This window comes from Aplidium turbinatum, chromosome 3 (genome assembly GCF_918807975.1).
Source record: "Aplidium turbinatum chromosome 3, kaAplTurb1.1, whole genome shotgun sequence".
NCBI classification, from domain to species: domain Eukaryota; kingdom Metazoa; phylum Chordata; class Ascidiacea; order Aplousobranchia; family Polyclinidae; genus Aplidium; species Aplidium turbinatum.
This window is the reverse complement of record NC_137474.1, coordinates 23,827,152-23,853,140: the sequence shown is the minus strand read 5'-3', so window position 1 is coordinate 23,853,140 and position 25,989 is coordinate 23,827,152. Positions and strand designations below refer to the sequence as shown.

The 25,989-nt window shown below is 37.4% G+C and overlaps 1 protein-coding gene across 4 annotated transcripts in view; it reads left to right on the top strand.

Moving 5' to 3' along the window:
- Positions 1-25,989, top strand: part of LOC145767516 (vam6/Vps39-like protein) — a 178,973-nt gene that overhangs the window by 67,465 nt on the left and 85,519 nt on the right. For all 4 annotated transcript variants that reach the window (XM_082579352.1, XM_082579353.1, XM_082579351.1 and 1 more), the window contains exons 5-7: positions 7,493-7,625; positions 9,842-9,985; positions 15,806-15,926. In XM_082579352.1, the coding sequence (XP_082435478.1) occupies positions 7,493-7,625; positions 9,842-9,985; positions 15,806-15,926 (398 nt within the window). The remainder of the gene's footprint in view (positions 1-7,492; positions 7,626-9,841; positions 9,986-15,805; positions 15,927-25,989) is intronic.

The following is a 25,989-nucleotide window of genomic DNA, read 5'->3' as shown; positions in this document are numbered from 1 at the left end:
CTTTCGTCTTTAAGGAACAACAGCCTAGCTAGAACGTCAGAGCTTTTAGGAAGCTTAGAAACACAAAGTCTTTGCTTGTGTTCCCAATGAGGAAGTACTTTCTTTTTGGTCTTTGTGCCAATGACCAGTGTGCTTCACCGGCCGTCTCATTCAGTGGCATGTAGGATCACTAGCTACTCTTCGAGTCACTGTAGCTAATTGATGATCTTCTTCGTGTAGAAGTAAGGTATTTACCCAGTTGGGAGAGTTTACTTTTGTTTTTCGAACCTTTTGATCTGCCGTGGGGTACTCTGTTGCCGTCCATTAGTTAGTAAGTAGGTAGGCCTATAGGTTAGTAACTAAGTACAGGCTACTGTAGACTAGTTAGTAGGTTTTCATCGGATCTGAAGTACACGAGAAAGTACATGTTCATTTTCCCCTGCATGCATTTCAAGGTTAAAATGACAATAAGATGCTCTTTTCATGTAAATCCGCAGTCCAAAACAGTGTGGTCACATCTATATGCCAAATTCACTTCACAAAATTGTTGCCGTAGAGCGTTTTTGACTCCAAATTTGTGTTCTGCAACCCCAAAAATCCCGTAATTGACATATTATTATATGATCATAGGCGCCGGGTTTTGAAAATTGCCGGGGGGGCAAACTTTCTAGCCGACTGATTGCTTACATTCAAAATGCTGATGTTTGTATGTCAGCATTGATGTTTGTTTGCGTCTATCTGCCATTGTATATCGCCAAGCTTTATAATGTAGGCTCAGGCCTCGAAATTCCCGGCGGACATGTCCGCCGTCACAGCATGTGATGTCCGCGGGAAGTGCCATCTAGATCGGTCATATTTGTCCGCCGAGAAATAACATAGGAACTAGCGATACAAATCGTCATTGCATAGCACGAACAATTGTTGCGATAATATATTTTCCAGCTCGTTCTAACGTGCATCTTAAAATGTGAATACTGTATCCCTTACCGTAGCTTCCATTCAAAGAGGAAAACTTTCGATTTTTACATTGCTTCAACGATTGATGACATTGAATCAGCGTAACAAAGGTGAATTCTTCGCTAAGAATCGATAGGAGTACAGGTACTTCTACTTTAATCACGCGCAATTTAGTTCAAGTTTTACGTCACAATGTCTGGCTTTGATCTCCGAGTAATAATGATACGGCAAGGTTGGTTACTAAATTAGATTATACCAGTAGGCTATTACAGCAAGATGCAACAAAATTTGTTAAGTTTTGGTATTACAGTATGAAAGAAAAGACCCAAGGAAAATTCACTTTCGCTTACATGACACGCAAAAATAAACTTAAAGAATAAAGCCTGTGAAACTTTGCACAGCAGAAAATAGTAGCGTTAGTGCAGAAATTTCCTGCCCAGAGCATTGTGACGCAATAAGCCACACGGCCTCATTTGGAGGAAGTTAATCAGTTATGTGACGTATTGACCAGTTACACGGCGCTTTGACTCTTCAAGCGCAAGTCGTTGGTCTGATGAAAGGTCTGAACAAAAACGAATTTCGAGGCCTGTAGGCTACTTCAAATTATACGCTGGTCACTTTGAACTTTAGCTCTTAATACGTGTGGATACTAAACTGAGCAAACCGCACCTTGTTATTGACACTCCCAAGAAAAAACAAAGCAGAAGAAATCAAGAAAAAGGTTTTTCAATCATTGTTACTATGCTTCAACGGCACCATGATGACGTTTATCAGCTACCGTACTTCTGTTTCTTTTGTTATCTTAGGAGCAGCGCTCTTGTTGCAACAAGTAGATCTTTTAATTGAGATCGATCCGCAATGAAAGTCAAACTAACGCAAATCTGAACGTAGAAACATTTGATTTAGGATTTTTTTTAAATAATTTGCAGGGGGGCAGCCCCCCCGAGCTAAATTCACGGGGGGGCCTATGTATAATCACAATTATACGCCAGTTTAAGGCTGAAGATTTTCATGATATCTTATCTGGCCACCATTTTTTCAAAATGGCGGTAGAACCACAGTTTTGGCAGGAAAATTCTGAAACTCCACCAAAATACTTTTTACCAAAGGTGGAAACCCGTAATACATAGCCGCACTAATTTCTTAAAACTTTTTGCAAAATGGTATACGGTACCCTATTCTCCATACATTTTTAATAATAAAAATATACTGAATTAATGCTCGATGGAGAATCGCTGGCCTGCTGCTTCTTAATCAGGAGATTCCCTATTCTTAATAGAACTGAATAAATGTATCATAATAATAACAATCACTGGCCTGCACTTCAACTGGCAGCATGGCAAGTGCAGTTTAATTGAAAAGTCGTATGCACATTGTATTCATGCAGTTGGGGCTTTATGTAACTTTCAGATTACTGCAATATGTCATGTACACCTGTACGTAAGATATGAATAGAAACCACACAGTATTGCCATGATCTCTTAGGTAAAAGATATTTTATACCAATACAGCATCACAAAGATTGTTGGCTATACCTCCTAACGAGGAAACGCTCTTTCATGACAGCACAGGAATGAATCAGTCCTTTGTTTGTGTGTAACATCTTGAACATTTTTTGAACAATCATTTCTACTTATAGCCTACCTCTATGGTCATGGTCATATGCGCCGACTTCCGGAAGAGCTTATGGTTGAGGGGCAACAAAAATGGCTATTACAAATGGTGTTTCAAAGATGAAATACTTCGCGAAAGAGATTTAGATCATTTAAACGGACTTGAAGAAGGCCGAAAGCGAAAAACAGCCTACGTTGCTCTTGCCTGCAAAACAGCAGCTGATCACATAGTTTTCTCTGGAACGTGAAATTCTACTGAGATGCGCAGTTGCGCACGGCACGCACGCTCACAGTCACACACATCTTCCCGCGGACGAGGAGAAACTTCAAAGTCAAAACGTGTGGTTGTGAAAAAGCAAATGCGAGGTTGAACGTTTTGTCTAATTTTAAGAGTTATCCAAACGTCCGTTAGATTTTTTGTGACTTTAAACATGAAATCGATTTTAGCAAACTCTATCGAGTTGAAACTCTGACACAACCAACAATTGCATGAATATAGCTTAAAGAAAAAATGCGTATTTCAAAACCGTCATCCGTGTTTTACTGCAATAAGCACTGTATTGATGTATTGTATATATTGTGAAAATATATATGCTACATCTCATATACTCATCAATATACACTCATCTATATACACTACTGCACTACGGTATATAATTTACTCGAATATAGGTCGATCTCATGTATAAGTCGAACCCTTACTTTTGAGCTGAAAATCGGTGATATTTCCTTCTCTCGTGTATAAGTTGAATAGCTGACACTGACTTCAATGATCATGGGATGTTACGTAATAAGAACGATTATATCCTACACGCAAAAACAAAAAATTATCCCTTAAAACAGCTTTTTCTGCTGTTTTGTCTCGTGAGCTTTGCATATTGCTCAACAAGTGCACACAGTTTAGAATTGACAAGAAATCATTAAATTTGGAAATCAAATTTGAATCAATGCAAATAAACGTATTCAAAACTTTTACTTCGGCCTATGCCATTTCACACTACGTAATCTACGTCGGCAATGATTTTGCCGCAGTAAAAATGCGTTTATTTTGAAAACTGCTGAGCTGGAGACAACAGCTTGTAGTCCCGTGCATAAGTTGAACCTGTCTTTTTGAGGTGAAAATCACTAGCGAAAATCTCGACCTATACTCTATACGGTATTTGATAAAAGACTATATAAAGACTTTCGATAAAAACAGAAGAGAAAAAATTTCACCGTTGTTAACGCTTTGAAGGTAAGTAATTAGCAAAACGAGCGAAACGAGGTTAATAAAACTGATAGCTGGTTTCCACTCTGCTTGAGATCATGATTTTTTGCATTTTATTTCGATAACTTCAGGGTCTGGTATCTTAATCGTTGTTATATTCACACTCGCACGAAAAGGAAATGAATCGACTTGTTTTGCAACTGTTCCAAATCCAATGATGAGCTAACAAAATCAAAACTTTTACGACTAGGCGCACTGCATGCGTAAAACTGATCATTTCAAGCAGCGGTTCTAATAAATTCGATTTGCGACCTAGGTGTCAATATAAACAAGACAGTAAGCTTAATCAAAGACTATTTTAATTGAGTAAAATAGCGTTATGGTTATGACGTCATCACCTTTTTCGCCCCCCAAGGTTTTTTGAAAAGTCGGCGCCTATGGTCATGGTATTTACAGTACATACCTGAATTATGCTGATGATTGCAAATATAATAATGTGTTTTTTTAAATAGGTTGTAGTATTTTAGAGTATGGTAAGATAATAACTTAGGGCAGTGAAAATGGAAAATGCAGAATGCTCAAAAGGTGCAGGTACAAGAAGTTGGATGCCAAGCACAGAGAAAATACAAGTGAATGATTGTTTGTTTGTTCAAGCTGATTTATTCAACAAAAGAGATGTAGGACCAAAGTATACAGATGGCGTATTGTATAGAGAAAAGGATCTCCTCAAAGGAATTGCGTTGAGTGATATATAATAACACACTGAGGGTAAAATTTCTTATTGATAATGCTGTTATTACATCCATCAACAAAGAATATGCTATAACAGAACAAAGACTTGGTGACCAACAACAAAGATTTATTCTTCCAAAAACATCAACTGAGCAATAAGAATCAAGTGATATTGACAATGATTCAATTCAATTTATTTTTATTTTTCAGAAAACAACAGCAATGATAAAGTTACCAATAGTTTATGGGAACAAAACCAACAAAAGGAAACGGCGGCAAAACCAAAGAAGTTTAAAACGTGCAGTCATGCATGCGATGTAAATTTAAACTTCATGATGATGATTCAGATATGGATCCTACTTTTGTGCCACCTTCAGAGCCCCATAATCATGCTGTTACTGATGTAGAAATTACTGACAATATCAACACAGAAGAAAAGGAAGTGTTTATTTGTACAAGTGGACAACTTTTATTTAAAGCTAATATAGATGAAAGAGATTGTGGTACAGTTCACGCCGTTCACGGGATACAAGTTCAGTCCTTTGAAAGGCGATATTTCATTACAGAAGTGCTAAATGGTGCATATTTGTGGGAATGTTTTAATGAGGATGTACACTGCAAGGGAAGTGCAATACTTTGGAATGACAACACTGTTTCAAAAGGTGATTTGAAGTATGGAGTTGAGGGAAGACCTCCGACTCCATGGCAGAAAAAAAAAAGTTTAAACGGAATGAAGCAGAGTGGGAGAAGAATGTTTCAAAAAAGAAGAGACAAGCAGGAAAGTAATACAGTTATAAATCAAAATGTGGTCAAGATTTCGTGAAATCTGCTAGAGCAGTAAAGCAACCATAAAAAGAAATGTGCAGAAAACATTACAGAAGAAAGAAAGCTTATCCATGACGACTTTTAGGGATTATATATCTAATATAGACATACGAGGGCACATTTTTGAAGTAAAGCGCACATTTTTAAATAAATTAGTCAATGTGTCAATTAAGAAGAGAGAAAGGAAACGAAAGAACCCGAAAGGAAAGAGACGTAATCGACAGTTCACAAGAATGTACTGTACTCCTTGATGAAACCCATAAGCTCAGACACAAGTACATCAGTACCAGTATGCCAAAGTTTCTTTCTCAATACATTTAATATTTCAGAAAAAATGGTGAGAACAGTTTTCCAGAAAACATCAAAGAGTGGAGCTATTGTAGGAGACTTGCGTGGTCAAACATCGGATCACAACAAGATAGAAGAAAGCAGAATCAACACTCTAAAATAGCATATTCTGATGTTCAAAACTGTTGAATCCCTTTACATCAAAAACGAATCAAATTGTGAATACTTGCCAGAGACTTATATATTCCAGAGATGCCCAGAATGTATATTGAATGGTGCAGTGAACGTAAGTTTCAACCAGAAAATTATTCCACGTATTACCAAGTGTTAACCCAACAATTCAATCTGAAATTTCACAAACCGAAGAAAGATCAATGTGATAGCTGTGTTGCTTTTGATAACACGTGAAATCTTTCCTTTGGAAATCTGAAAAAAATTATGTCACTTAGGTCAGTGATTCTCAACGTGGTCCTGGTGGACCACTGGTGGTCCACCAGGAATTTCTGTTGGTCCACAGAGAGTTCTATAAGTCCTTTATAAAACGTTCTTCAAAATTGTATCATCTACTACAGTAAATTATGTAAAGACTGCATACAGGTGTAAGAAAATTATGTAGCAGCATGTATGATTGTATGTCAGCGTGATGTAATAATCACGTTTACTTCATGATTTTTGTTCGATTTTTCTGGAAATGCTAGATAAGCAGAAGCTCAGCAGTTTTTAAACTTATTTTACTAGTTGACGAGTAGGCTATCGAACTGTTCAAAGCTTAAGTGAAGAGCTGACAGGCCTAATCAATAAATCATGTTGTTGTAATTGTTGTGGTGTTGTCAGTGCACGAAGATTGCGCTTCTTCACGGTACAAAGTTTCTTTTAGGAGAATAGAGCTATTCGCTGTTTCACTGAATGTACTATAAATTATTTTATGAATGTCACATGTTATATTTTTTCACACGCTAAATTAAGTAGCCTACTGTATTCTGCAGTGCTTTTAAATTAACAAAATGTCAGAAGCTCCTGTTGCTGAGAAAGCTCCTGTTGCTGAGAAAGCAAAACTGACAATGAGACATTACCATTTTATTAAAACAATATGTGCATGGTGTTCTGTTAGAATAAAATTTGAAAATATAGTTACGTGTATTCAAGTAGTTAAGGTTGAGTGTGCAACTTAAGAGAGCTTGCTTAATTAGTTAATTACGTATTTAGTTCTTAGGCCAGAAGTCCTCTTTCTATTAAGGACTAAGATTGAACACGCATTTGAGTTTTCTGACCTATGTGCATTGTGCAATACAGTTTCGACCAGTGGTGTTCATGAGGCGTCAACATAACAAAGTGGTCCATCGGATATTTTTTTTTAAAAATATGGTCCATAGGCCAAAAAAGGTTGAGAGTCAGTGACTTATGTCTTAGATTTAGAATATCCTGTTGTATCCAAAAGTCAGGGCTAAGTTAAATTTATTTTTTTTCCAAATAAGCCCCGACCTATTTATGCAAAAAATTATTTGACAACATTTAAGTGAAAAAACTATTTGTATTGATTTATTCACTTTTACTTTAATTCTTTTTGTAAGGTGTAATGAGCTTGAACTAACAATACAAGCTGCATGTTTCGAATCAGCTTGATGGCGGCTTTCCACATACTCTTATTTTGAACATTGACTGCCACAAGGTTACCCTTTCGGAGGTTGCTCCGCACTTTATCGGACAATCTCTTTTTTGGTTGTTTACATAGATTAGTCCCTTCTACTTCCAGTGGCTAAATCTTCTTAGGCCAGAAGTCCTCTTTCATTTGTTGTACGCCGAAGAGGACTTTTTGTATTCTTTTGAAATCAAAATATGGGAATCTCACCCAAATTTGTTATTGGCAAGTCATGAAAATTACTTTTTTTAGGATGATGTCCAAATTGTTGAAGCCCCCAAGTGTATGTCCTGGTGCAAGGATTCTGTTGTCTTGGGGTTTAAGCGGGACTATTCACTGGTGAAACTCAATGAAGGAAAATCAGTTAAAGAACTATATACTACAGGTATGGCTCATATTGAGCATCCCCACTTTTAAAACATGTTCGTTCACCCATTGTATGCACATTGCACAGGTTCTACTTTAGTTACACATTTGCTTTTCTGTACCACACCTTTAAAAGTGATGTTTGTTTTTTGTGGATAACCACTTAGTTTTATGAAAAATTTTAGAACCTGGAAGTACAAAGGTTTTATAGCATTACAAAAGAATTTGAGATAGATGGAATTGGATTGTCATCTTTGTTGCTTTAATACCTAGAGCAGGGGTGAGCAAACTTTTAAATTCACTGGCCAAAAATTTGACCTGCAGGCCATATCAGTATCGTTTAGTGGACAAACAGTGTTTAGCTGGATAGCTAAAGATTAGTAATTCAACTGCAAGCAACTGTGCAATATTATGTCAATTAGCATTTAGCACTGACTCTGCAATACCATGTAAGCACAACTTTTTTAGGTATGGAGTCATAGTTGCCCAACACTAGATTAGCTTCAAGTGGTAATTTTTTTTCGAAAATTTTGAAACTACTTCAAATTTTAAGAAAATATGATGTGAAAGTAACGAAAATTAACAGACATTGGTTTTATTTGGTTTCAAACATGCAAGATTAGAAAATATACAATTTTTAATCATAACTTTTTTTCTGAAATTAGATAGCATCTACCCAGGAATATCTAGAGAAGGGGATATGAAGGCTCGCAGCGATTGCCTTATTCTCATGACACTACCAGGGCGGTAGTTTGTAGTGCTTTAAACATCCGTTTTTTTTAAATGGTAGAAAGTTTGTAGTGCAGCGGGTACAATGACCTATAGAAGACAGGTAGCAAATGTTACGTAGAGCATATTTAAAGAATACTTGTTTACAAAGACAGTTGAAAGTTACCAGTAAGCTGTGTTTTTAACAAAGCCTTTGCAGTAGGCTAGATGTAAAGCAAGTATATGGGTAGTTGAATTAAGCAACCATGAACATTGAACATGCTGTGAATATCCAGGCCTGGTGCTAATAGCGCAATGCAAGTTATCATAACAAGATTTATTAAACTACCATCGGATCGGTGCCAATTGTCATTTTACAATAAACACAGATTATTTACAATAAACAAAAGCCCTTCTATTGTCAGACGTAATAAAAGCCTTCGTATCCCTTTCTTTAGATATCCCTGCATTTACCAGTACTACTCAACAACCACCAAAATTCAATATTTCTCAGTCAGCCAATCAATATATGTTGACATTGATTTAAATTCTACAAGACTAATTTGTTGACCATGTTGCTTCTCAATCAAAATTTTATGAACAAATTTTAGAAGAGGCGTTTTGAAAACAACTTTAAGTGAACAACTAGTCATGTTGACATAGAATAACCTAAATTAAAGAAACAATTTAATTTATACAAAACTAGCAGTTATCAAATACTGTTTCATAGAAAAAATTAGAAAGTATGTGTTTGCTAAATGAAGACATGAAGACACATTTATTGTAGGTAGATGATAGATTTCTGATTTTTAGCATACTGTAGGAATGAAAGTTATTGGAAAAAGTGTATATTATGGATGTTGATTGATTTGATCTTTTTTTTATTCTTGGACTGGGAAGGCTTTGAGAGCTTAATCATGGCAGTTTTTCAACCATCACAACAAAAAACAAACATAGCAGAGGTCTAGAAAAATGTAGAAGCGACGTTATAACGTACATGATACCAAAGTAGGACAGTCAGTTTAAAATATGGCACGATCGCAACGTTTAGAAGCTTTAAACCACTGATGCAGGCCCGGTGAACCATTGATGACTATTGATAGACTCTTGACGTTTTTGGACTGGCAATGCTGTAACAGTATGGTGAAACCGGTTCATGATTAAAAAAATGAAGCTGCTGAAATGTTGTTGCATGAGTAACATGGCTTATACTAATGATATACGAGACTGTCAACCGCTTCAAGTGTACAATTTGCTGGGTAGGTTCACAGAAACAGAAAGGTTTTATTGGAGATTGACAGAGTTTCTGTTAATTGTTGAAGTGTTGTTGCCAGGGAATTACTCCAACCACTAGATGTCGCTGGATAGAGAGCAATTTTGAAATGCGTTGCGCAATGTTCACAAAACAATTTATTACAAAAGGCCGTTCTCCCGTGCACATTGCTTATGGTTTACTTAGTGAACCATACGCAAGGTACATCAGCATCCTGTAAGAGTGTAAGGAGTAACAGTTTTGCCCATTTTCAGGTAAAAATGCTGAGCCAGTAATGGGACGACTTGGCACAGATCAGCTTGTGCTGATGAAGGATAACTCAAGTGTCTTCATTGACCACAAAGGAGAGCCAACCCACAAGCCATCCTTCGCTTGGTCAGACAACCCTTTAGCTGTGGGTAAGGGGGACAATTCTATAATTTATTTTGGACAATTAATTCAGTTTACATCCTTCATGTCATAGAGATGCCAAAATATTGTTGTAAACAATTAGCAAATAGTTATGAACGTGTAGCCGACGCTGCTGATGAGCATGCCTGCCCATACATAGCCGTCAGTAGGACGGTGACACTCCTGGGCAGGATTGAATGGTAAGGAGTGATGTATAGAATTCAAATTCAGGTGTTCCCCAGCTCTAGTCGATAAATGTCTTGTTGACATAACGATGTATGTCAGTTTGCATCACGCAAACAACTGAATTTATACACAACACTAGAAGATAGAGCAAAGGGCGTGGGCGACTTTATCTGGAAATATTTGCCAACTTTGAACGTTCTATATACAGGGTAATTGTTACAATCGAATTTCTTTTTAACAATTTTTGCTAGATGTTTTGAAAATCTTACCGAATCTTTTCCCAATAATGGTGCATCAAAAAAAAATGCTAAAATCGTCTTCTTTGGATATATCTTTCGGTTTTGTATCCAAAAAAGCTTTCAATCATCATCATCAACCAATTTTGATTATACAGGCCATGACTTAATCCTCATGTCGAGGGTGTGGCCTGTCTGTCGAGAACGAAGTCTTCCCCTCCACACCTCGCGATTTATTGGGTTGGCAGAGTCCATGTTCAGGGCTACAAGGTCACGTTTTACAAGTTCTTCCCAAGAAAGTTTTGGTCTACTTTGACCCCGCTGTGCTGCGATGTTGACACATCTGACCTGTGAGATCCAGCTTGAGCTGCGCTCAACTTGACCAAGCCATCTGAATCTGCCTAATTGGAGTACTTCACTGATGTCTTTTATTTTGAGCTCAAACTGGATGTTGTCTTCAGGATTGACTAGGCAGGTCCATCTTACCATCGCTCTGTCATTATGTTGTAGGCGCTTGACGGTGCTTGCTATAGTAGCCCAGGTTTCAGAGCCATAGAGCAATAGAGCATGACAGTCCTCACACAACTGGAGTTAATACATTTCAATACTTTGTCAAAAAAAAAAATGATGGATATCCATTTAAATGCAGCATATTTTTTAACTTATTACGTTCATTGTGGAACAATAAGTCTGTTGAACAAACCAAAGCGACACGAGATAAAAGCCATAAATTTAATCCAGATTTCCACTTATTGGGCAAAAAGCGTTGTAATTTAAAGTAGGCTAGTGTTGGTGAGTTTTTGCCAGATCTGTGTGTCAAACAAATCATGATTTATTTTTACTTCAACTTTTTTTTTTATTTCAACATCAACGATTTATTTTTACTTCAACATCTAATAAGGCAATAGTGTTGTCAGATTTTTCAACCGTAAATTTAATGGTGAGCATTTAAGAGGTGTAAAAATTGGGAATAAGACTGATCGTTGTCAAAAATTGCAAAAATATTGACCCAACTAAAGACACAATAAGCCACATACACATGCTATGAGAAACAATTACAATAAAAATAGCAGCTCTTACCTTCAAGCTTCAAGTAGACGAAGCAAAAAGACAAAGGAACCAGCAAAAGCGAAACAACGTGTAGTCGTAATCGATCCAGCATGAAGCAAATTAAATTATTTAAGAAAGGAAGTCGAATTTCTAACAATCTACATGCCTTGTAGTTTTAATTGCAGTTGCATTTTATTTGTGGTAGCCTAATTATATTCGCTCGCACACAGAGCAAAATTTTAACTAACTTTAAGTCATGAACATGCTGAAAAATCAGATAGAAAATCCGCTGCTGTTTTGCGGTGAATAACCTACTGGTATGCTATAACATGGCTATTTAAAGATACGGCCTGATTTGTCACATTTTGCAGAAATTTCCAGATTTTGCTAACTTAGGGCAAATGTTTAAATAAATATTTGTAAAAATTGTATTTTGACGCTTTTTGTACTGTTTTCCCCAGATGACACAATAGGTTTTAACATCTTCACATGTTGAAAAACAAAGACAATTTTATTTCGAAGATTTTAGTCAGACTGTTAATTTTTCAATAACAGTCTAATTCAACGTTTTTCAACTTACTTTTTCTCATTTGCTATTGCTTCCCCAAGACAACAAAAAGCTTTTATATCATTAAGAAACAGCAAAAAGTAAAAACATCTCAGAAAATATCAGTCAAACACTCACAGTAGCTGTAATTAAAATCTGCAAAATGTGACAAATCAGGCCGCATCTCGAGGTGGCCATGGCTATACCCTACTACATATATTCACTAAGCAAGTCGTTGTGGTTCTTGCTATTCGCGCTCTGTCTGAAAGCGCCTTTGGACTAGCTAGACGTGAGGTACCTGGAACGTCCTTTATTGTGTGCACGTTCGTCATAATATATTTAGAATTGTGGCCTGCGGACCAAGCTGGTTACCATATGTGTGTTTGGCCCAGCAGTGCTGCAAGTTTGTACACCCCTGGCATAGAGCTTTGCACTTCGCACACAAGTGTTGTACAGTAGTACACTCTCCTATTCATCTTGTGGTGTGATTTAAAGACCGGCAACAGTTTTCTGAATGCTTTCCCAGCTGCTGTTATTGCGACGTTTTTGTGTAATTGCTTCATCCTGCTGCGGAACTCTTCTAGTACATCTCCATTCTCCAAGATAACAAAAAGAGCTTATAACATGCAGTTTTTTTAGACATCTGTTTGCATTCTTCCATTGATCATCTGGGCTGTTTCTAGACATCGCAAGCATTTAAAGCAAAGGTGGACATTGGACAACATATGACCCATGGGCTAGACCCGGCTTGTGTGCAGCTTTTGTGGGGCCGCAAAAGCATTCAAACTTGAAGTGAAGTTCACCTAGTCTTATGTTATTAAATAAGGATTATTGCGGCCCTCCTTTGCATTATCACCACTTCCTTTGGCCCGCTCATATAAAAAGTTTGCATCTAATTCAGTGGTTCCCAACACGTTTTTAAGGCAACCCACTTAAAAAAAATTCTGTTCGGTAAAAGCTTGCAACCCAAGCAAATTGTTGTAGTATGTTAAAAGCCATACAAGATTGCATTGCAAACAAACAGTACTACAAAAGCGGTAACTTTTTCCGAAAATAATATGTTTATGAAATCACTAATGAGATACCGGTAGCTGTGCTCACTTGCTGTCAATGAGTTTTTGAAATCGAGGCGTTATTTTGCTAAGGCATAGCCGCATGTCAGCTTTAACTTCCAGTCGATTTCACTGTTTAGTTTTCAATGCACACATGGCGCTAAATCCAGTTTCACAAAGCCAAGTTGTTGCAAATGGAATCAGTTTTCGAATCACTAATTTTGAAACTGTGGGATACCCTTTGTACTTGGAAGCCCAAAAGTGGATCTTTGCAGAACTTTTGGGGTATTTGTCTTTGAAGGACACAAAAGAAATACGATTTGCTGCTTCTGTTGTTATGTCCATAAACTGTTCTGCAACATGGATGGGAAGTTGAGGCAGATCTTTTGCAACAAATGGATCAATTATAATAATAATTATTATCCAATCATTTTGGTTATTAGGTTTTTAGAGATTCTCCATAATAGTGCACAAACTTTTTGGCAAACTGTTCCTGGTGTTCAATTATGGTTTGCTTAATATCAACTTCCTTACCACAAATATGTTGTGTTAGCTGAGGAAACATATCGTACTCATCTCTGGTGACATAAGTTTTCCAGGGTAAGAGTTTTTGCGGTAAGCAGAAACTTTTGCGGTGTGATCAATCACCGTAAAACCATTGCCTTGCATTGATAAATTTAGAGAATTCAGAGAGTCAAATAAATCGGCAAGGTAAGCAACTTTTGCGTTTAAATCCCTTTGCAAAAACTGCTCGGCTAATCCCACACAGTTCTGTTGCCTCAGGACGATAGCACTCTCCTCCCGCAAATCACAAACTCGCTTCAGGACACGACCTCATGATAACCACCGCACTTCCGTGTGCAGCAGCAATGCTTGATAATCAGAATCCATGTCAGTGCACAAATGCGAAAACAAACGTTCATTTAGTGGCCTTGCTTTGATGAAGTTTACACACTTCACAACATCATTCAACACTTCGTGCAGCTCTTGAGACAACTTTGTTGCAGCAAGGGCCTCTCTGTGGAGAACGCAATGAGTCCATACAGAACTTGGGGCTTTGTCTTTGATGCGTTTTACCACACTAACCTATGTGTGGCTCAACGTGTGAAAAACTTTCATAGTTTGTCCTACATAGTGTTCGTGACATATAGTGCACTTTGCAATGCATATCCCATAATTTTGGCAAGTTAATTCATGTTTGAGACTGAAATTTTTGTTCGGTTTACATTTAATAATAACAATAATAAAAACAAAAACTGCTAAAAGTTCTTGCACTACAAACAGTCAAACATGCCACAAAGCTTTCCGATGTCTCGACATGAAAAGCTTTATGACTTGTGTTTATATTTTCCAGTTTTGTGATGGATCTCTTAACATTTTAATTTTTTTTATTGTTATTTTTTTGCCCAAAATACAACATGCTTGAAAAGCAAGTGACCCAAAAAAATAATCAGGCGACCCAACTTTGGGTCGCGACCCATGCATTGGGAACCACTGATCTTAGAATTGACTGCATCTCTCATGTACCCAGTGCTGGTATCTGTTGCAGTGAATTCTGTTGTAACTTACACTTTTGCGACAGACTATGCAAGGAAAATTGCCTGAATCGTGTAGTTCTTGCAGTTTTATACCACATACCGTATATATCAGTGTTCACTCCCAAGCCTTTTCCAATGCTTCTTTCCAAGTTATGAGCCTCTCTACACATTTTTCTAGGTCGTCGGCTATAATGATTAGCCTAAGTAGTCTGCATACAGAGCACCGGCTCAAAACTTTTGTTGCAGAGCCTCTAGAACAGTGGTTCTCAACCTTTTTGTTTTGGCGGACCCCTTTTGGTACCTTCGAAGCGGTCGCGGACCCCCAAAAAAATGTTATCTGAAATTTTGGTATATTGCTTTTCCTATAATTATAATGGAATCAAATGTTTTATGAGTTTCGAAACGACACACTTATGACTATTGATGACATTAGAGAAATTATGTTATGAGCTTTATGTTGGCACATCAAACATCAGTAGGCTATATAATCTATAATTATGTTGATTTGATGTTTTTCTATAAATTTTATCAAAAACCAATAGAATTTTGCGACCGTTACAAACAATTTCTTCCTTTTTTCGTTTCTAATCAATATTAATTCGTTATAATCTTTGTCATCGCAAAACTGTGAGTGGTGATAGACTGCTGACCAACGTTTGTATTTCTAAGTTAAGCATTGACCAATGGACTACTGTCTCAAAAAAATTAAGTTGAACATAGCCTTATTAAAAAATTAATTCATTTATATGATATTTTTTTGGTTAGAAACCAAACCTTTGAACTTTCAAAGGACATCGCACTGGTTCGTTGGGAAGTACAGTTTGAAAATTACGGTAGCCTAATACACAAATAAAGCACAACCAACCAATTTTTACATTTCGTAATTTATCAATCATGCTGCAAACTCGCAAGTTTTCACGGACCCCCTGAAATTGCTTCGCGGACCCCAAGGGGTCCGCGGACCCCCAGTTGAAAACCACTGCTCTAGAAAGATGATGAGTACTAGTAGAGGGCTTAGTACTGACCTATGCTGTTCGTGTTCGGCTTTAAACAATATTTCAAGAGTTATACAGATAATATTTTGATTTGTTTTCATGGTTTTTATGTTAGGTTGCTTGTTGTGATTTGAAAGCAAGTTTGCTGCTTTTGATTTTTTTCCTGATATATTTATTGGTGACTTGTGTATACAGTATAACAATTTATTGTTGTTTCTTTGTAGAGTCGCAACCCCCATATCTTGTTGCTGTTCTTTCTAACTACATTGAAATTCGCACAGCAGAGCCAAGGTTATTGATTCAAAGCATGGATTTTGTGAAACCACGGATTCTAGCAAGCTGCAGGTAATTTGTGTCATAAGACAGAGTTACGTTGATAAAAGCATTGCTAACCCTAAAAACCCAATAGTTTGCAAGTTTATTGAAACTTCTGCTCTAGCTTAGCAGATCCAATGTAATCGTTGGTTGCGGTCGAACATCTATCTTTTTCCACCTCAGGTAGGCACTGGTAACTCAGAAACATTTTGTGAAGTGAAACAAATGAATTTACAGCTAGGGGAGATTCAGCTATTAAACTGTGGTAGTTTGGATTCATAAAACTACAATTTAAGGAGACAACAAGTACATTTAGCCTAGATTAAAATCTAAATTACATTGGCCTCTGCTGTAGGGTGGTCCAAGAATTTTTTTTCTGCAAATGTTAATGTCTCACCGTAAAATATTGTTACCATTGATGAGAAAATGACATATGTGAGTTTTTATAAAGCTTGGTTGATATTTAGAGGTTGCTACCGGGGTTCAAAGTTTTGTCGTTTGCCCCTAATTTAATGTTTCGAAAGGATATGATATTGATACAGATATGATACGGTGAAGTAAAAAATACAATACACATACAGTGCCATGGTATATTGCAAGAAAAATTAAGTTTAATAATTATTCCATAGTCTGTTTATAATCTCATGTGTCTGTAATATTACGAATTATACTAACTGGTCTACATATACAAAATGTGCGACTTTATATACTTGTGTTTAAAATTCTGAGACTAAATTTGACATTCAACAACAACTTTAGAATACACTAAATAAATTACATGTTCAAAAATGTACATGACAACCCTGACGTAAAGGTCATGTATGCGTCAAATCCCATAAAAATGCCATAATTCTGTGACCGGTGGTGCTAGAGCAGGGGTTCCCAACCTTTTTACGATCTCGTACCACTTGAACGCTCTGCACTACCAAGCGTACCACTTCTTGCAGACCAACTAGTTTGATCGAATCATATTTTATTCAGAAGAATAATATTGGCGTACTAAAATAACACTAAAGTACCACAACTAAATTTAATGAGGCTTTTGCTTTTGTTCACTGTCCAGTGTGTCCACCAATTGGTCGATGGGCGGTGTAAATTTGCTAACAGCACATCAAAAGTCATTTCCTAGCGCACCTAAGTAGTCGGTTTCGATTTTTATGACTTGATGTTCATCATGACTGAAAATCCCTGCTCGCATTCCCACGTGGAAGGGAAATCACCAGCTGTGAAACAGCATAGGAAGCTAGCGTTGAATATGATGAGGCCATACTGAGCCAGAAGTTTATTGGAGAACATTCGTTGTAACTGTTATTGAATATTTTATTTCGATCTACTTTTAGCTTACAACTAGCATTATTCAACGCTATTTGTAGCTTAAACTATAAAACAGTAGATGATATCTATCAAGAGCAATCATTTGACAGAATTAACGCCCACCGTCCCACAGCGTTGTAAGACTTGTCAAAGTAACTGAGCTCCTTGTTGACAATTGACATGTATTTTGAAGATCGTAATTATACGAAACAACAAGAATAGTTACGTAACAATAAGAATAGGCTTCAGGAATTTTTTTTTGTAAATAAAATCAGATATACAAAATATAAAGTTAATGTGCACTTTCCTATCTGTCCTAAAAAGACTATTTGTCCTAATATTGTTGTTATCATATATGTTATTTATAAACATTGTTGGTGCTAGTATCAGTCTGGTTACTAAAACATATTATTTTGATAAGACTTGTTAGTCCGGAAAGTGGAACAGGACTTCAAATCGCAGATTCAATTTAACAGGCCCTGAAAGACACAGAGCTTGAACAAACATTGAATATCATTGGATCCGATAAGACAGCATCGATGACAGGATCAAGGAAGGGCTGAGAAGGCGCAACGGATAATGCGTTAGGTTTCCAATTATGTAAACGTGGTTTGACTCTCGGCTAAGTTGGTTTTTAAAAATACCGCTCACCTCTACCTAGGGCAGTGGTTCCCAACCTTTTTGTTGTCACGGACCCCTTTAGACAAATTATTAATTCTGCGGACCCCTATCTCAATTTTGCCTGAAACTCAATTAACATACTATTGATTATTGTAATAATTATGCTACTCAACTACTGTACTGTGTCATATTGCATTGCCGCTATGACTCCTGCGGCAAATATCAGGTTAAACAGATGCTCAAATAAAAAAATGAATGAATTGTTCAAGAAATGTCAGCAGTATTTGAATATTAAGGTTACCCAAAGTGCCATGCCGAAACTTTTTCAACGTAAGCAAATTTAATGAGAGGGCTGTAAGTTGTTGCCTTTCCTGAACTAAACGACTGAACTGTGGTTGAGTTTTTGACAATGCAACACGCATGTCATCTTTAACGTCCAGGCGATTTTGATGTTTAGTTTTTATTGTAACAAGAGCTGAGCTTAAGAGCTGTAACAAGATCTAACGAATCACTTACCTATATGCTTACCGGTATACTTATATTACGTAATAGACGAACCAATCCTGATTTGACTGTAATCAATATGCGCTGTGGTAGATGTAGTTTAAGGTCAATGTACAGTAGGCTGTGCCAAAAAATGGCGAGGTTCATGGATTTTTCCTTAACTTTCTGAAAATTTGTAGTGGACTTTTACAAACACAAACGTGAAAAAAAAATTGAAATTAATGACGTCACACGGTCGCGCTGGGCGTTTCTATGGCTCATTTTCATAAAAATTGTCATATTTCGAAAACCACTGAAGATAAAAAGATAAACGTTACATCAAAAGCTGCAGAAGTGGCATGTTTATATCTGCTCTAAGAACACTTTTTATTCTAGGACTACTTGAAAAATATTTATAAGCAAAAAACTCAATTTTACTATTTTTTGTAGTAGGGGAGATGCAGGACCTATTAGACATTTTTTTCTTTTTTGCTCTCATTTCTTCAGTTTATATCAAAATAAGACAAAATTTTTAGAGAATATGGCCAAGGTCAATGTTTATTGACTGTGTAAATATCTTGACAATCGAATTTATTTTTGTGAGGTTAAAGCTTATACAAACTTTTTTGAAGAGTGTATATAATATACACTGTTGAAGCCAGCTACTGCTGATAAAGCTTCGGTTACAAGCTTTATGTGGCGCTCCACAGCTTGATTGTGGCATGGGTGGCGCATAATGAGTTTTTCTTCTCTGATTTTTTTCGATGTTGAGGTTGGCGTTGCTGGTGGTTTGGTCAGAATTAAAGTTCACAACTCATAAGTTTGTAGTAATATTTAGCATGAATGTTGATAACAGGAACATTGAATTTTCTCACATGGACAGAAGCTACAGATCCTTCCCCATCGGATAGCTCTTTCTGGACTAGTGCTGCTTCGCTTTCAGGGACTTCATTTGCCATTGAAAATTGTTCAATAACCCATCTCAAATTAAGAATTTTGTTCACAGCTTAATAACGAACTGTCTCATCATCAAGGCTGGAAAAAATGCTTAGCTTTTGGAATCTGATTTTTAGCGAAAAAATTTCCCGCGGCTTACAATCACGATAATGACGTCATAACTACACCATTTACACGTTTTCTGGCAAAAGGCTTCACACAAACAGGATATCATAGACGGCCATCTGCAGCTTCATAGTTCCAATAAACAGTCTTGGTATCGTATTTTTTTCGTAAGTACTAGTAGGCACAGTGCACTGTTTGTCCCTGATGTGCTCACTTTGATCGGAATAAATTGGAACAACAATAGGCTTAATAAATTAGACGCCGCACGCTTACAAATTAGATTCACTGACTCACCGACCACCGTGTGAATGTCATGAAGCAATACGACATCACAAGCCGCTTGTTACGTACAGTACTTGACAAGTTGACAATAACAACATTTCATGCTCGAACGGGTTGATAGCATGTGCATGAACAGCATAACCAATTGTTAAAAGCGATATAGGCATATTGCACAAAAAACGGCCAGAGGACTGAACAAATGAATGCACAACATGTTTCGCTGACTGAGAACACCAGACATTGCGAAAATTACTCCTGTAACCTACAAAACAACCAGTCCGCTACACGAAGAATAACGAAATGCATTTATTAACTTGACAACAAAATCAAAATTACGACGCTAAAACAGCTGTTTTTGTAAATCAAAGAAACCGCAAGCAAGTTTTGCCTAAACGAAACTACTACAAATACACTACCAGGACATAAAAGATAGTGACGATTTCTTGTTGTTTCGTCTATCTACCACCACAGACACTTTGTACATTTTCAAGCGAACTTCATTAGTACTAAAATGCCATGGTTTTCTATTGAAATGTAGATTAAGAGCCTGTTTCACGATGCTATTACACTTGCTTATGTGTGGCCCATTCCAGTGATTGAGCAGTTTGTCGCTAATGTCTTTGTTATTATTATTTATTTGTGGATGTTTTTGTACCTCCGCAAACATTTGGAATTTTTGCAATGTTACTTCCCACGCTTTTATGACGCTTTCGGGCAGATTGCTGCAATATACTGTATTTGAAATTTTGTTAAGAATATGTTCATAGACCGAGAGCCTGCGACAGAAGATTTCACCCCATAAGGTACAAAAGGTTTGACCCCTTGAAGTTACTGGGGTCAACCATGTCACTCTCAAAAAGTATGGAGGATTGACCCCACCGGGTGGGTCTGGACCCTAGAGCCCTCTAAAAAGCCCCAAAAGGGGGGTTATTTTACCTCATAGGGTACATGGATCAAACTTGATCAAAACGAAGTTCTATGTCAGGACATCACAAAAATATTAAATCTAACAATATTTTCGGGTGGAAATGTGATGTAAGACCACCCCAAAGTGACCCCCCAGGGGGTTAATTTCACCCCATAAAGTACATGGACCAAAGTTGGTCAAAAGGAAGTCTTATGTCAGGTAGAGTGCATCAGTTGCCCCTTTATTTTTGAAAAATTGGAAATTCAACACTCGGCCCTTAGTAGTTTTGTTCCCATTCACCAAATAACGTCATAGCCAAAGTTTTATTGAATTTGAACTTCATTAAAGGGGTCAACAGTGAACTCGAAATTTTGGAAAATTAACGCATCCGTTATCACAGTATGTACAGCAAAGTAAGGAAAGAAAAGTGGTATAAATACACAGTTACACTGTAACTTCCGTATTATGGTTATGTGTCATAGCAGCTTCTCAGGTTGTGTAAATCGTAAATCAGTGTGTACATATAACAAAATATAAGAGGTGGAAATGTTGAAGTGATGTCATTAAACTTAGAGAATTGGACGTCAGTGAAGCACTTGACTACTGACTATGCTCCAGGTAAAGTCCTTAACTAAGCTCAGACATGCACATATTTCAAAGCAAACTTAAAAGTTCACACCAACGTAGTTATATACCAAATTCATCATTTTTACAACGATTCAACATTGTCGAACGTTGAATTTGTGCAACTATGGTCACTTCTCTCAACTGAATCGATGTAAAAGTTAAGACTGTCTTATAAAAGTTAATTTAGGTTGCTGTTATCTATCTTCAAGCTTCTATCTATCTTCTATCTAGCTAGCTTCGAGAAACCATTAAGCAAGCATAACTCTAACTAAACAGCAAACGAATCAAATTATGAAACAACGGTTATTTCAACTGCATATTATACAACGACTAGCTTGTTGATTGTTCAAAGACAATAAAACATTGTGACGTACAATAGGCCAGATTGCAGGAAAACTCCATAACGTGACCGACAGATATTCACAAAATAGCTTTAAACATCAAACTTTAACTTGGATGTTGACCCCCTCAACCAACTCCGATTGACAAAATATTTCACATCCTGTGTTTTTTCATTATTTGGAACAAAATTACCAAGGGCCGATCAAAAATTCCAGCATCGGGGCAACTAATGCACTCTAATATCAGGACATCACAAAAATATCAAATCTAACAATATTTTTGGGTGGAAAGGTGATGTAAGATGCCTTCAAAGTGACCCCCCTTAACCACTTAGTATCGGCGTTTTCGCTTAAGTCATGGTGCCATCTGAACAGCGTTTTTTTTTTTTTTTTTGCAAAATTTTTCGCCGGCGTTTCGGCTGTAATATGGGCATGTTAACTCATTTAAACTACTCCAAATGGCATATCTTCTTCTTCAAACCGTAAATCAGCTTCTTTTACATAGATTCAACGTATTCAGGTATTCAATAAATGTAAAATGACTTGTTTAAAAATCCTTGTGACGAAACAAGGGTTTGCCTGGTTTTGAAACTCCTTCAAGGCAAGTCAACTCATGCGAAACCTATTCAACTTTGGCAATTCATTCGGCGTGGAGTAATCAGCAGTTTCTACATGAATTCAACGTGTCCAGTCCTTGAATCAACGTGAAAAGACTCATTGAATAGCCAGTTTGAACTGAATTTCTCAAACCTGCTTGCCAACAGACCAGCTTTTTCCTTACGAAGCAAAACCATAACGATGATTTATTGAAGCCAAACTATTTCTGATAGATAACAGAAGCTTTAAGGAATTCACCGAAGCGATACAAGTTGTATATGACCGTAAACGTTGTTCCAAAGTTAAGCAACAAAAATTTGCGTCTATAAACGCTTGCCGGTGGCGCAAACTAAACGCGCGCGCGTCGATAGCCGCTTGCCGAGCGTAAGTGGTTAATGTGACCCCTTCGGAAGGTTTATTTCACCCCATGAAGTACATGGACCAAACTTGGTCAAAACGAAGTCTTATGTCAGGACATCACAAAAATATCAAATCTAACAATATTTTCGGGTGGAAAGATGATGTAAGACCCCCAAAGTGACCCCCAGGGGGTTAATTTCACCCCATAAGGTACATGGACTAAAGTTGGTCAAAACGAAGTCTTATGTCAGGGCATAACAAAAATATCAAATCTAACAATATTTTCAGGTAGAAAGGCTATGTAAGATGTCATCAAAGTGACCCCCTTTAATGTGACCCCCTCAAAAGATTTATTTTACGCCATAAAGTGCATGGACCAAACCTGGTCAAAACGAAGTCTTATGTCAGGACATCACAAAAATATCAAATCTAACAATATTTTCGGGTGGAAAGATGGTGTAAGACCCCCAAAGTGACCCCCAAGGGGTTAATTTCACCCCATAAGGTACATAGACCAAAGTTGGTCAAAACAAAGTCTTAAGTCAGGGCATAACAAAAATATCAAATCTAACAATATTTTTGGGTGGAAAGGTGATATAAGATGTCATCAAAGTGACCCCCCAGAGGGTTTATTTCACCCCATAGCGAACATGGACCAAACGTGGTCAAAACGAAGTCTTATAGGACACCACAAAATATCAAATCTAACAATACTTTCAGTTGGGAAGGTGATAAAAGACCTACCCAAAAGTGAATCTCCTGCTGGTTTAATTTACTTCATCCCTTACTCGAACCAATCTTGGTGTAACGGAAGTGCTATGCCAGGACAGTACCAATGGATTAAATCTAACAATATTTTTATATAGATTTTGGTGAAATACATTCACAAGCTCTCCCATGATGCATGAAATGGAACCATATTTTACAAAAAGTTTTTGTACAAATGATATTCAGTCAATCGAAAAAAGGCAACAGGACATGACAATACATGGCTTTGCAACACCAAAAACAGAAAGTACATAAGAAGCAGGCCTTGAAATTCGTTTTTGTTGACGGCGGACAAACGTGTCCGGTCTAAGCAGCTATCTCGGCGGACAAATTAAGTCTCACGGCGGACACGCCAGTTTTAGCGTCGATCGTCATGCCTAATCACTTTATCTTGATAATTTTTCACCATTTGAGAACTATAGCTACGGTTTAGAAGGCTTTTTAAAATTTCAGTGAAGTCACTCTGAAAGGCTTTCATCAGACCAACGACGTGCGCTTGAAGAGTCAAAGCGCCGTGTAGCTGCTTAATACGCCACGTAACTGATTAACTTCAATCGAACGAGGTCGTGCGGCTTCTTGCGTCGCAATGCTCTGGGCACGAGTCGGAAAACTTATACACTAATGCTACTATTTTCTGCTGTGCAAAGTTTCATTAGGCTTTTTTCTTTAGGTTTATATTTGCGTGTCATGTGAGCGAAAGTGAATTTTCTCTGGGCCTTTTCTTTCTTACTGCAATACCAAAGCTTAACAAATTTTGTAACCAACTTTGCCTCATGAATATTACTCGGAGATCAAAGCCAGACATTGTGATGTAAAACTTGAACTAAGCTGCGCGTGATTAGTGTAGAAGTACCGTACTCCATTGATTCTTGGCGAAGATTTAACATTTGTTACGCTGATTCAATGTCATCAATCGAAGCAACGTAAAAATCGAAAGTTTTCCTGCTTGAATGGAAACTAAGAGATCTATATGATACAGAACAGTATTCACATTTTCTAGATGCATGCTAGAATGCGCGGTAAAATATCATCTCGCAACAATTGTTTGTGCTATGCAATGACGATTTGTATCGCCAGGTCATGTGTTATTTCTCGGCGGACAAATATGACCGATCTAGATGGTGCTTCCCGCGGACATCACATGCTGTGACGGATGTCCGCCGTGAATTTCGAGGCCTGTAAGAAGCATATAGATATGGCAGAAGTACTGAAATACCCACTGACGCCTATTCCATTGTCTCTCAGACATGTGGACGGAACAATGCAACAGACTCCCAAAGCTGCAATGATGAATTATTTAGAGTCACTAGTTTCAACAACCCCTCCTGAAACATTAAATGCAACCATTATTGATGCTTCCTTTTTTCTGCATTTGCAGATGAACAGCTATTTTTGGCGCAATAGCTCGCTTTCTTCTACAGAAGATTCTACTATCAGATGGCGATACTATTCATTTTGTCGCTAACAAATAGCCCTCGATTAAAGATTGCAAAAGAGATTCAAGAGCTTCATTATCGGCAGCATGTCATATCACTGGGCCAGCTCCGAAACGTCCAAGTAACTGGATTCAAGCATTCAAACACAACAGTTTTAAAGAGTCTTTAATCGAGTTTCTTGTTAGCAGCTGGGAAGATGACAACTTTGCTCATTTGTTGCAACACAAAACGCTCTTTGCTAATGCTGGTGATACGTGCTACTGTTATAAAGTAATAGATGGTAAAGTTGTAAAAAATGTAGAAGCTACACTGTGTAATGACCATGAAGAAGCGGACAGTAGGATGTTTTACCATGTAGTAAATGTACCAGCCCCAAGCAATGTGGTTATCCACACGTCTGACACTGACTGTCTTGTAATTGGCCTAGGTTGCTATGAAACTTTTGATCCTTCATTAAAGATATGGATAGAAGCTGGGTTGCAAAGCAATAACACGCAGCGGTACATCAACATCAACCAGCTGCACAGGCCTACCGCACTTGGAGTGACGATTTGCAAGTGTTTACCTGCATATCATGCCTTTACAGATTCTGATTACACCTCGTCATTTAGCAGGAAAGGGAAAGTGCGGCCGCTGAAATTACTCCAAGGAAACCACAAAGCGCAGGCAGCTTTTAGCCAACTCGGACAAGACAAAGAAATTAGTGAAGACACTATCATCGCAATAACTTTGTGTGTAACATGAACAAAAACAAGAAAATTAATTATGTCAACGAAGTCCGTTTACAAATGTTTTTAGACAGCTACAAACCCAAAAAAGAAAATGAAAATATATCATGCATAGGTACAGGAGCTAGATAGTAGTACTCTACCACCTTGTTCACGAGTACTTCTCCAGAAGAAAAGGCGCACACATCTTATCGCAAGACGGTGGTTATCTTCAACTAGAAGTGAACACTGAACAAGCAGCAACATCGCCACTAGAGTATGGCTGGAAAGAAGAAGAAGGTTGTTATAAAGTGGTGTGGTTTGAAGGTGAAGCTTCACCTACATCTTTAGATGTCTGCATGGAATCTGATCCCATCCAAGAAAGTCAAGAAGGTAAACAGCATTGGATGTCGCTTGGGTTACCCTTTATAAATATAAAATTTTCTCCTGGTTTTTCCGTCATTTACTTTCTGGACTGTAAACATTAGCCAATAACTGGCTGTAAAGTTTCGTTTTATGAACCTGTAACCAATAGTTTTTGCAATCTTGAGAGAAATGCCTAGGTGCACTGAAGAATTAATAAATGTT